Genomic DNA, 12,035 nt, shown 5'->3' on the forward strand with positions numbered 1-12,035 from the left:
TAGTCTCTTTTTCAATTTATATTTCCGTAGTTTAGTCTAGTTTTGTTACAGTAGTTCGCAGTTTAATAATTTATTATGTTGTGACATATCTAACAAAACTCCACATAACAATTGTTTTTTCCATAGTTATATAAATATAGTACCCAAGGTCATAACACGTCAAATAATTTGAAAGAACTTATGTGAATAGTACCCAAAGTAAAAGAAAATGTCAATTAGTACAAAACTATTTAAACTAAGTATGGATTATATAATTTAGGTTTTTCTTTACTATGATGGAGCACAATCTATGTTCGACACGTGTAGGGGTAAAGTGGGCATATTGCTAATCAAATTAGGAAGGTGACATTTTCAGAATTTCTTCCCATTCCACAAAATTCCCATATTGATGTTGAGTTGCTACTTACAATTTATCAAGTCACATTTGGAGCATGTACATGTTTTCTCTAGACTTGAGCTATACAAATATCTAGCAGAATAATCAAGAACCTTTTCTTTCAAGGGATAGTTCAAACAAGAACTCAAGTGGCACCAACACAAACTGTAGAAGTTTGCTTGAGTTGTTGAATATCGATACGAATAATCAGATCACCAATCCAAATCTTCAATGATGCTATAAATGGCGAATGTCAAAAGTATCAGTACTATACATTGCCTGCCCCTGCCAATTCTCTTTGTGCACGAGCAACAAGCAACTCATAATCCTGTATACGATAACAAATTATGGAATATTTAATCATCAAAATGAAAAAATATGCAATTCTGTAAAATAAGACCGAGTACATGATCACTGTGATTAAGGTGTTCTAGGGTAGCCTTTTTACCTGCACAATAGCCTGTGCACAAAACTTTCCAGATAAAACAGCTCCTTCCATTGAAGCCAAATACTTTTGTTTCGTGAAATCACCAGATAAGTAGAAACCCTCTATTGGTGATCTTTGCAGAGGTCGACAAGGTTCACAATTTGGAACTGTCTTATAAACAGACCTAAAAAAGTGATAGCAGTAATGATAATCCGGTCAGGATTAAGGAACAATTATCAAATCTTAAATTTAATAATCACTCACCTAGGAGTCTTGACGACGTGATATTTGAGGACCTTAGCCTTGCTCCCATCAGCAGCAATTTCGTCAGGGAAAAGTTTGGCAAGTTCTTTCATTGTTGCCTCAATAATATCAGTGTCACTGCGAGAAATCCATTCCTCTGCTGGTGCAAATACCAATTCCAACATAGATTTATTCGGATCATAATATTCCTGTATACACCAGAAAGATTAGATGAACACTGTGGGGCAGGAAAAGAAAAGGACAGATAATAATAAAAATGAAAGATAACTTTTCAGCTCATACAATCAGAGGTCTTGAGAGAAGGTTATGGAGTATTTACCAATGAAAACAGTTGTTCCATAATAACAGTGTAAACAATCTCAGGGTAAAAATTAAAAATAAAACAAACAAAAGGATATCCATACATAATGATCAAAGCAGATTTGATGAAGACGTTACAAAGGGCAAGAATAATTTTTTTTTTTTTTTAAAAGATGGAGACGAAACAGGAAAAGAACATAGACGGCGTAATGCTCACCTTGCATGTCAATGACATATCAGCATAGACACTCAAAATATTACTCCTGTAATGGCAAAGATCAAAGTTAGGAGAAAACTCAACACACGAGTGCAGAACAAAAATCAAAACAGTAAGGCTCTTTAATTATCTACACTTCCAGTAATAAGCTACTTCGTATATCTTATCCTACAATAATGCTATTTAAACACACAATTGCTAACAAAAGAAACTCCAGTCATCCACATCAAAAAAATAAAAAAGGGTCTTTCCAAAAGCCTGAATCAAATACACAACATACAGGGATCAACAGGCCTTATTTCCAAACGGCCTTACTTCTGAACAACATAGAGAAAAATCAGTTCATAGATGGTCTAGTGACTCCTTTCCCTGATTTTCATGTTGGTGGATTAAAGGGTAATAAAAAGAATAGAAACAAGCATTAAAAGTGAAGGGGACGGAATAAATGAATATTTTCATGCTCTGACAAGAACATGGTTTTGACAGTGAATCAGGTACAACCTGCTAAATAATAGATGGTCGTATGTATTCTTCAATTTTCGATCAAACCTGCAAGCAGCATTAAATTAATGTGAGTCTCCATAGTAGAAGAGATCATACCCTACAATATAGAAGTTTTAACTAACCATATGTGAACATTAATGACTGGAACTCCTACTAGTTTATCCAACTTTTTGAAGTATGAAATTTCTTTCCACTCATCAGGTAGAAGCAGCTTCAGGATGTCGACTGACAAAGAAATTAAAAAAGGTATATAAGAGATCATTAAAGATATTTAGTTTCATCAGCAGTTTGTCTCAGCAAAGGAACTTGCAATTCTGTTGCCCTGAAGCTTGCTCAGAACCTGATTAAAAATTAATGCTAGTATTTGATGAAGATGAGAAACAAACCTGGAGCAGCAGAAACATAAGCATCTCCTCTAACTTCTTTTCCATTAGTTAGCAAAAAACTATCTACAGTTCCATCCTGAGCTAACTTTATCTTCTGAAGACGAGAATTGAGTTGCACTTCACCACCAAGTGACTCTATATGCTCAACAATAGGCATGCACAGCCTTTCCGGAGGATTGCCATCCAGGAAAGCCATTTTGGAACCATGCTTTTCCTGTTGATGTCACATTATCAGTTTTTAGAATGCAGTACAGGATTCTTTTATGTCACATACTTTCCTGCTAAATTCCTCATAATTTGTATAAAGCAGTTTAATACGAAGTATGTCTTAATGCAAACAAGAAATCTGAAAATCTAAAGTGGACAATGAAATGTACTCATACCTGCAAAAATCGGTTCAGAGCAATCAAGATGCACTGCATCGAAAGTTCATCAGGATTTATGAAGTTCAATGCCTTTGACATGGCAATAAATACTTCATCAGTTACACGATCAGGTACACCCTACAAAATTTTTCCAAAAGATTTTCAACACTTGAAGCCCTCTGCAAATTCAAAATTTAAAACTAGACTTACAATAATCAACAGAACAAAAGGCAATTATCAAATGAGTCAGTTTTAAATGATTGAATTTTCCTACTTGCTTCCTCATCCACTCTTGGACACTCAAACCATCTTGTGCCTCAACATACGATTGTCCACCAACCATTGCAGGCAAGAGACCAATAGCAAACTTGATTTTCTCTGGCCAGGTAAGCATTTCATTATTTCTTAAGATTGCCCATATGCCTGCCAAACACATTAGATAGTATCAAAACAAATTAACCTCACTCATGAAGAGTGGTTCACTAAAATTACTTAGATATTTGAAGAACTGGCAACAGCAAACAAAGTCAATTGGTAATAGACTAACAGGGGCTTTCATAGCCCTGAATATAGATAGTGTTGATAAGAATAGAAATTTCAAGTATCTTCTACAATATACATGAATAATGGTTTTTGATACAGTTACCCGTTTTATACTCCCTCCACCCCCAAATGTTTTTCCAAGCAAGTTTGCCAATGCAACACTTTGACCATAAATATCGTTAGTTGCTCATTAGTGAAAAATATGACAATTGAATATAAATAAACTATTCTTTAAGACGAATCAAATAAGACCCGACATGACTATGTCATGTCTTATATATTAAGAGTAATTTAGAAGATTCTCTCACCTTATGAATAGTGTCAAGACTACAAATGGGAAGAACAAAAGGGACGGAGGGAGTATGAAGAAGCATATAGAGTTTTTTTTTCACTTTAACAAATATTACTAGCCTCACAGATTACAGCACTAATACTATCAATTTTAAGGTTTGGTTGGTCTAGATGCTTTAGAGCCTGTTGAACACAAATCTAACCACAGGAAAATTCTTGGTAGGAGCCCAGGGAAAGGCATTAGTCTTGTCTTGATTAGGGTCTTTGTAGATAGAGAGTCAGCTTGGAAATTATGATCAGCATACTTACCATTTAATGGAGCAGGCAGGACTTCTTCAAAATCAAAGCGGCTAAATTCACCAGGCTTGCTAGGCATTGCAAAAATCATTGAGTGCTCCTTCCATTGTAATCGGTCATTAATACCAAGCTCTCCAAACAGATTCTGTACATTTGGATAAGCCCCAACTTCAAGAAAACATGAAGATATTCAGCAATCAGCATATCAATTTGACAGTTTAAAAGTAGAAAATAAGACCAGAATAACAGTCTAAAATTTTCGAAGTTAGGACACACATCCGTGTCATCAGAGAGAAAGAAACAGGTAATAAAAGATTTTCCATTACGCCCTGGTTTGGGGGGGGGGGGGGGGGGGGGTGTAGGGGTGTATCAGGATTGATTGTAAAAGTAGAATACACTTACAGAATATATGTAGCCCTGTCTCATACCAGTCCCCATCCTTGTCTTTCCATGCTGCTATCTGTCATGCAACATACGATTTATAAACACCACAAGATTTACTACCAAAAATTGTGCACTACAGTAGTTCGCTCAGCACATGTCCTCAAGTCCATCCTGAATTCTCAACATTTCAAATCAAAGCACGTCATCCATATAAAAGTATACATCCAAATTGGAAAAGCTTTTCCATCTGCTTAACAGACATGAATCGGGAAGGGGGGAAGCACCATTGATATATTGTTGAAGCTGTAAAAGTACAAGCACAAAATAGAACCCACCTTCCCACCCAAAACATCTCGTGCTTCCAGCAATATGGGTTTGTGACCTGCATCTGCTAAATACTTTGCCGTGGATAGACCAGCCAAACCTGAAATCCAACGAAGTATGAGAACTCAATTTGCAAATCAGTTCAACGACAACAGATGATTAAATCTATAATCCATACATATATTTACTTGGTCCCTCTCCTCTCTGCCAAATTGCCAATCGCTCCCAAGCTGCTATTTCTCTCAATAAAAATAGAGTTCTCGCAACAAAGTGCCTCAAAACTCAGAAGAATAATGTACAGAAATCATCTATAGTTTCCACCAATGAAAAAAAAACCTCCTCTTCCCAGATCTGAAGTATTTGTGTTATTCTATGAATAAAAGACGAATTAGTATCACCAAGACATCCACCCTACATTACACACTGAAGCAAGCAATGCAAGGAATATTTCTCCCAGAAAACTTTGCATGATTGAACCTCATCTACAAGCTTGTAAGAAGAACTATTCTGTTCATTCGCCTAGTGGTAGAAATTGACAGCGCAATTTCTCTTAAGAGATGTTTATGAAGCTTACTGCAAAACCTTAGGACTAAAGTTTATGTAACTATATTTGGGTAGGATAATTAACTTCATTGTGTACACAGATGGTTAGATCAGTTGAAGGAGATAAAAGGTGTAAAGGGAGCATCATTATATATGATTTAAGATTATGTTATTTAGCCATTTGCTTAAGCCACTTAGCATATGGCTAAAGTTTTATTCCTAAGAAATTAGAAATACAGTACAAAGATTTATTTTGAAAACAATATTAAGTATTTGCAAATTGGTTCTTGATCCCAGAAACTCAAACAATACACCTAATGAGAAAAGCTGGTACACTGATTCCAGTCTTTAAACACAAAAATGTTCAAATAACCTTCTTGGAACCAAATCCTTGTCCTATACATTGGGATCAAACTGATAATCCACGACGGGTTGACCATTCCTAATCAAGTAACTTAGCATATAGAATCTGGAAAGACCAGTATACAATTAAGCCCATCTCTTAAAATTCCACCCTCATTCAAACATAACCCAAATAATGCTCAAAATCAAAACTCTACCTCAAAACCATTATCTTTTACACTCAACATTTGATAAACAAGTTCCACAATTCATTATATCAAAATAATCTAATGTCCTTCCAAGTTCCAACAAACAAATGAAAACAGTAACAAATTTGCAAAGCAACATGCAATTGTACAAGATTATTATAATGAACAAAACAAGTAGAGGGACCATTCAGCTCACCGGCACCAGCAATTACAACTTCTAATGGCTTCTTCGGACGGGGTGAATTCCGAAAAGTCGAAGACAAATAAGCAGCTTCCAAGAAATTGACTGTATTATCAAGTTCTGGCCTAGGATAATCTACACAAACAACCTGCATCAACCAAAAATTACATCAATTACTCAAAAACTCAACTATTCTGTCAAATCCCACAAAAATCAACCTTTAAACAATGAAAAACAAAGAAGAATGCATGTAAACCTTTAATGGGGAATACCCAATTCTTTGCTTTTTACCAAATTCTTTGCTAAAACTGTAATTTCTTACAGAATTACCCAGAAATTCACTACACCCAGATGAAACTGAAGTGGGGTTACTCAAATTTCCCAAAAGAACATATTTTGATGTGGATTGTGTAGCAAAACTATATCCAAGATGACTCATTTTCTACCACACTTTTTTTCAATCAAATTTGTTTAATTTATGGATTTTGGTGTAAAGGGTATGTGAAAATTGAGAAGCAAAGAAAGGAAACCTAGAATTTGGAAGGTATTAGTGGGTTTAGTGGTTTATGATGGTGGCCATTGTTGTGGGTGTGAGCTGCGAGGTGCCAGCTGAAGTAGGAGAGAGAAAGTGGGAAAGGCCGAAATGGTGTTGATGTCCGTTTCGGTGTCCACACATTTTGCGGTTACTATGTAGTGCACTTGCGAATTTACGACAGGCCCCATAGTTAAATTAAAACCGCAAGCCTGTAATATTTGAATGTTGACAATTTTTGCGATTAATATTTGCAAAATCAAAATATTATTTGTGCAGTACTCGTAGTTAGAACTAAAATAGGCAATAATCCATATATTATCGGACTGTCGATTGTACCCTAATGTGTTTTACCTTATGCTACGAAGTGTAACCAAAGCTATATATTTAACCATGTAATTTGTGATCTGAAATTTAGTAAAATGGCGAAGGGTTAACTTCAAATACACACATCTCTCAATTCAGAACTACTCTTAAGGTGATTTAAGTTAATTTAATTGCTTGTTTTAAAAGCTTTCCAACAATCAATTTCGATAGAAACGAGAAAGTTGATTATTTAACGAAAAAGTATCGAAGTTGGAAACTTTATGACGAGTATTAAAGTATTATGAAAATATGTACACATTTCAAACCAATTATTTTCATTTACCAAATTATTTACATATTTCTAAAACAAATATTTTTTAATTAACAAAGTGAAGGGGGTGTCAAATTGTTTGAACAATTGCTTTGACATTGTTACACTTATTTCAAACAAATACGTTATGTTATCTTATGTGCAATTCAATTATAAACCATTCAAGTTGATTCAAAAATCCTAAAATTCAACTACGACAAAGTAAACACTAATCGATCTTCGGGTTGAAAGCCTTTTTTTTTTTTAAACAAGAATTGCAAGTCCTACAATCTTAAATTCGAGAAAACCAGCAAATAATAGTGTGTTAAACCAACAAATTACCCCAAACAAGAAGGGTGACCCAATTTATGCACTAAACTTCTCGCATATTTGAAATTAGACATACAGTCACGACCCCTTCATCAATCCACTTCATTCTCCCGGCTTTCTACTATTAAGGTACTATTGCTATCAAATCTTTTTTTGATTTCTTTTGCCAATATCTGTTTAATTTCCCATTAAATTCTAATTTGTTCTTCAATCATCTTAATTTTGTACAAAGAAATTGCACTTTCATCTTTAGCTTCCCCCAATTTCTAAATTTTGCTACATATGATTTCAATTCCATTCAACTTTATACATTATTTTGCCACATATGGTAAATTTGCTAAATTGATGATTATGGTTGTGGAAGAATTTTTGTACTGCATTTTGATTCAAATTTATCTATTAATTTTTTATTTGGATCATGTATTTATATTGTGATTATGATGACTATTGTTGATTAGGGCTTAATTTTATAAATTTTGATTCTTTATCTCTCTCGGTATTATTAAAGTTCGTTTATTTGTTGGTGTGAAAATTTACAGTAGAATAGTAGGATAATCATATTTTGATGCAATATTGGAGTTCAAATTGGTATAAGAAGAAAACAAGCTATAACAAAATGTTGAATTGAATCGTACCCGCCCTATTGGATTTACTGTTTTTTGATGCCTTTGTTATAGCTTGTTTTCTCAGTATACCAATCAATTGCAAATTAGAACATACAATAGGTTGTTGTTTTATCCGGTTGCAACTAGGTTTATCTACACCCGGGTATAGCTTCTACCAAAACTTTTATTTGAACAAATCCCGGTATGTGTTTTTCATATGTTTTAGCAATAAATATGTAAGTTCTCGTTTCCTTGAGTTTATTTCAGTGTTCAGGAAAATGAATTATGTCTGAATTTCTGTTTCATTGAAGGGATGAGTATGGCAGCAGTTGATTCTTCGAAGAAAGGATCATCCTTTTCAAGTTTCCAGTACTCAGGATTGAAAAGATTGGGTAGGAGGAACCCGTTTTTAAGATATGGGCTTCCTCTCATTTCCCTCACTGTATTCGGGACTGTTGGCCTTGGTCATATGTTGCAAGGGAGGTAAATTATTATTACTGTCTCCATTTTTGGTTCTTAATTTGAATTCATTGATTGGATTTAAATTATCAGCTGAAATTTGAATTCCCTGTTACTCTATGAGTTTGGTAAAAGACTGATTGATTGTTCAATGTTGCTTTAGCCTGTCAGTAATGTAATTAGGAAATTGGACTTGTGTTTCAATGTTTGAAAGTATTCAACAAACTTCGTTTAGTCTGGTGAAATTACATTTACTTGGGATTGTTTTTGGTGAAATATCATGTGTCCTTATATGGTGGTGGGTAATTACTAGTTAGGCCATCAAACATACTTTCTATGTGCCTTAGGGGGTAGGGCGTTTGGATGTCACAAGATTGAGAGGAGTGTAGTCTCGGTTCTTGACCTCTGGTCACGGCTGATTTTTTGGTTTTTTCGTGTAGTGTATAGTGAGAAATTGGTACATCTTTTGCCAGGGGAAGGTTGTGAGTGACAGTGTTATGCTCTGTGATACATCCCAATACGTTCTTTCTCTGGACCTCTAACCCACTTCAGTATACTGTGTTTCACTTGATTATCTTACCTCAGTGTTCTAGTACATTTGAGTCATTTAGAAATACACGTCTTCTTTGACATCAATATTAGCCTTTTTTCTCTATATAATTAACTTCAATTTTATATGAAAACCTCATTAGATTTCAAGAAAGTGCTCTATAGCAAACTCTAAATTCTGGTTGTAACCTGATATTTGCTGGACCAAAATGGATTTATTACAAATCCATATTAATTTGTGGGATCTTCTCTCTAATTTTAGCCTTAAACTTCTTGTTTTTCTTGGTAAATGGTAGAACTATAGCTGAGCAGTTATTATTCATGTAACGGGGTTTTATAGCTAGGGTACAATAGCCCTCTCTAGTGTGATACATCCAGAGTAATCTATTAGAGGTTTGACATCAATGGCTATGCGGTTGCACTTTGTAGTGGTGCTTTATACAACTCTTTTAAAGTCAATGACATTCATGCATCCCAACTTGCTTGACTTAGAAATTTCAAAGAAGAGTTATGAAGGGTAATAATCCATTTGACATCATGCAAGATGGGTGTTAACCATTGTACTTCCAACTAAAGATAACCTAATGGACAGAATTAGAAGAGTTTCTTTGAGGCAGGTTGAGTAACTTCTTAATGTGTTGTTTCAAGAATTTTACAGTGCTTTTGATCTGAAATAAAGATTTCGAAATAATTGTGCTCAAGGAATATACACACATCTCTTCCTCTCTCCTTCCTTCTTCCCAAGCCACTTTTCTTTGTTCCGTATTTATTAATGGGGATGCCCCAATTTCTCATAGTGAGAAATAAAATTTGTTTCTCACATGGCATTTTCGTAAATAAACCAACAACTTTATTCAACTTTATTAAATTGTGGAGCCCACAATAATAAAAAAGTTGTTGATTTATTCATGAAAATGCCCCCATGAGAAACAAATTTCGTTTCTCAATATGCGAAACAGGAAATTTCCCCTTATTAATTTTGGGGGTGTTTTGTGGTGTTTGAGTTAGCTGCTTCCCAGTTACCAATTTATCCATCTTATTGGTACTTGACTAGTTGATCTGTAACTAATTAGGGCTTTTTCTCTAATTCTGCACTTTAAAATGATAAAAAATTTATGGACTTGAACTTGTGGGGATTATGTTTATAAATCTCCCTTGGTAGGGTTATGGACTATTGAGTTAAACCTGTCTACACAATAGTATGCTAAAGAAGTGATGAATTATGTTTGACTTCCCTATTTAGTAACATTTCATTTACGAGTTTGTTGAAGCCTCCTGAAATCCACTTCTTTCAATTTGAATTGAGAATTTTAATTTTGAGAAATACAATTATCAATATTTTTTGGTGGGGGAAGGGAGGAGGGATAGATGTGCAATAATGCTGTTGTTCATATATATTTTTCAGTAAGGATATTTCCAAAGTAAAAGATGATAAAGAGTGGGAGATCATTGAGGAACGAAAAGCTCTTTCTAGAACTGGACCTGTTAATGCATACAATCCAAAAAAGATTTCATTGGAAGAGGAGTTAAAGGTATGAGTCTCATTTTATATATTTTATGTATTGTACAACATATCCATTGAAATCTAGGGTGACTTACAGTACTATTGGCTTTGGACTTGCCAGGCATTTCAAGAGAAAGTAGATATAAACAGCTACGAATACAAGAGAATCCCTCTGCCTAGTGAAGGCAAGTCGGCTAGATAAAGCTTTGGTATCCAGGTGTACACAGCAGCAGAAACATGCTTTTCATGCCATCACGTTTTTGTTCACATTTTTGGCTAAACCTGTAGTTCTTGGGTCACTGTATATGTAGTGAAAATGTAATGCTTATTTGCTTGCTTTTTTTTTTTTTTTGTTTTTTTTTTTTTTGTTTTTTTTTGGGCAAATAATTAAGATATCTGCACTTTGATTCATGAAACAATGTGCAATCAACATGAATGAAAGAGAATGTGTGTTATTCACAGTTGTCGAATGAATCTCAATTTCTTAATTGATGGTGGTTCTGGGAAGGAATCTTTCTGGTTTGTAGGCTGTCATGAAGGTTTAAATATCTAAGATGTTTTATCTCATTTTGCATATTCCAGAGAGAAGGGGCTTTGCTTCTTGGGGCCAGAATCCAGATATTTTAGTAAGAGTACAGGGAGCTAAACAAAATATGATGAGTTTGCTAGATATTTAGTCTGGAAGGCTGGAATTATACAATCTATGCACAGGGAAACATAAAGATGTTGGTCACTTCATCGAAATTCTCAGCACGTTTTGCTTGAGTGAAAATTTACGGTATAGCTGATTAGGGTAGCAACATTACCATGCAATTCGGACATAATTTACTGAGCTAAGCTGGCCTATGTAATGCGACACAGTCCTGCTCCTGAGTAACTCTAAATCTTATTAGAGGATTATCCTGCATGGTTAAAACAGAATAGACCGTTAGGTTCTGAATGTATGGGCTTTGATGGTGTGAAGGGTAGTTGTTGTCTCTGATGATCTTCCACCCACCAGTCAAACATTACTCAACTTCAGAGCCCTTTACAAAAATGCCATCCAACTTTCCCCTCAAAATCCCACTTTTCTCTACAATAACCACACTCACTTCAAGCTGTGCTCTTGCTCCAAAATCAAATTATACGGGTTTCCTAAGTGCTTACGCAAGTAAGTTTGAATATTCATTTAGATTATCTCAAGTTATCATTAATATTTCAGGTTATGGGTCATAATCATATGTTAATTGTGTATGTGTTTGTCATGAATTAACTTATGTACCCTTTGAAATTTTCCTTCTCCTCCCGCCTTTTGTGTTTCTTGGTTTAACTTTAACATATATACTGATTGCTTCTAACTTTTAATTATGTTTATGATTGTGAATTCAACCATTTGGAATCAATGCATGCTTGTCTTCGAGTTGGTTATGTGCTGATGTTCCTAAAGAGATGACATTTTGATGAGTGAATTTCCGAACATGGAGGTAGTTTATATGGCTCGATCACTT

At 34.7% G+C, this 12,035-nt stretch overlaps 2 protein-coding genes across 3 annotated transcripts; one reads left to right on the forward strand and one right to left on the reverse strand.

The window, feature by feature from the left end:
* Positions 1-246: 246 nt before the first annotated feature.
* On the reverse strand, positions 247-6,637 carry LOC145570179 (15-cis-phytoene desaturase, chloroplastic/chromoplastic-like). Its single transcript, XM_081629197.1, has 14 exons — positions 6,210-6,637; positions 5,969-6,101; positions 4,690-4,778; positions 4,373-4,430; positions 3,983-4,138; positions 3,114-3,262; positions 2,858-2,977; positions 2,475-2,688; positions 2,211-2,313; positions 2,086-2,133; positions 1,585-1,630; positions 1,068-1,255; positions 825-987; positions 247-704 (listed from the first exon to the last, which is right to left on the reverse strand). Exons 1-14 carry the CDS (start codon positions 6,390-6,392, stop codon positions 645-647), a joined length of 1,710 nt encoding a protein of 569 aa, XP_081485323.1. The 5' UTR covers positions 6,393-6,637; the 3' UTR covers positions 247-644.
* Positions 6,638-7,408: 771 nt separating this feature from the next.
* LOC145571819 (uncharacterized) lies at positions 7,409-11,051 on the forward strand. 2 transcript variants are annotated; one of them, XM_081630856.1, is made up of 4 exons: positions 7,409-7,560; positions 8,348-8,519; positions 10,450-10,576; positions 10,670-11,051. In XM_081630856.1, the coding sequence occupies exons 2-4, from the start codon at positions 8,350-8,352 to the stop codon at positions 10,748-10,750; spliced, it is 378 nt and encodes a 125-aa protein (XP_081486982.1). In that variant the 5' UTR covers positions 7,409-7,560; positions 8,348-8,349; the 3' UTR covers positions 10,751-11,051. The 2 variants fall into 2 exon arrangements, with proteins under 2 accessions (XP_081486982.1, XP_081486981.1); XM_081630855.1 differs by lacking the exon at positions 7,409-7,560 and adding an exon at positions 7,616-7,759.
* The last annotated feature ends 984 nt before the right edge of the window (positions 11,052-12,035 follow it).

This window comes from Chenopodium album, chromosome 12 (assembly GCF_948465745.1).
Source record: "Chenopodium album chromosome 12, dcCheAlbu1.1, whole genome shotgun sequence".
In the NCBI taxonomy this organism is placed as follows: Eukaryota; Viridiplantae; Streptophyta; class Magnoliopsida; order Caryophyllales; family Amaranthaceae; genus Chenopodium; species Chenopodium album.

Excerpts from the sequence above, each read along its gene's own strand:
- LOC145571819 (XM_081630855.1), top strand. The coding sequence starts at position 7,714 with ATGATTTCAATTCCATTCAACTTTATACATTATTTTGCCACATATG. Across the intron at positions 7,760-8,347 it reads ACATTATTTTGCCACATATG|GGATGAGTATGGCAGCAGTT; the intron begins GTAAATTTGCTA and ends GTTTCATTGAAG. Across the intron at positions 8,520-10,449 it reads GGTCATATGTTGCAAGGGAG|TAAGGATATTTCCAAAGTAA; the intron begins GTAAATTATTAT and ends TATATTTTTCAG.
- LOC145570179 (XM_081629197.1), bottom strand. The coding sequence starts at position 6,392 with ATGAGTCATCTTGGATATAGTTTTGCTACACAATCCACATCAAAATAT. Across the intron at positions 4,779-5,968 it reads AGTTGTAATTGCTGGTGCCG|GTTTGGCTGGTCTATCCACG; the intron begins GTGAGCTGAATG and ends GTTGGATTTCAG. Across the intron at positions 4,431-4,689 it reads GAGATGTTTTGGGTGGGAAG|ATAGCAGCATGGAAAGACAA; the intron begins GTGGGTTCTATT and ends GTTGCATGACAG.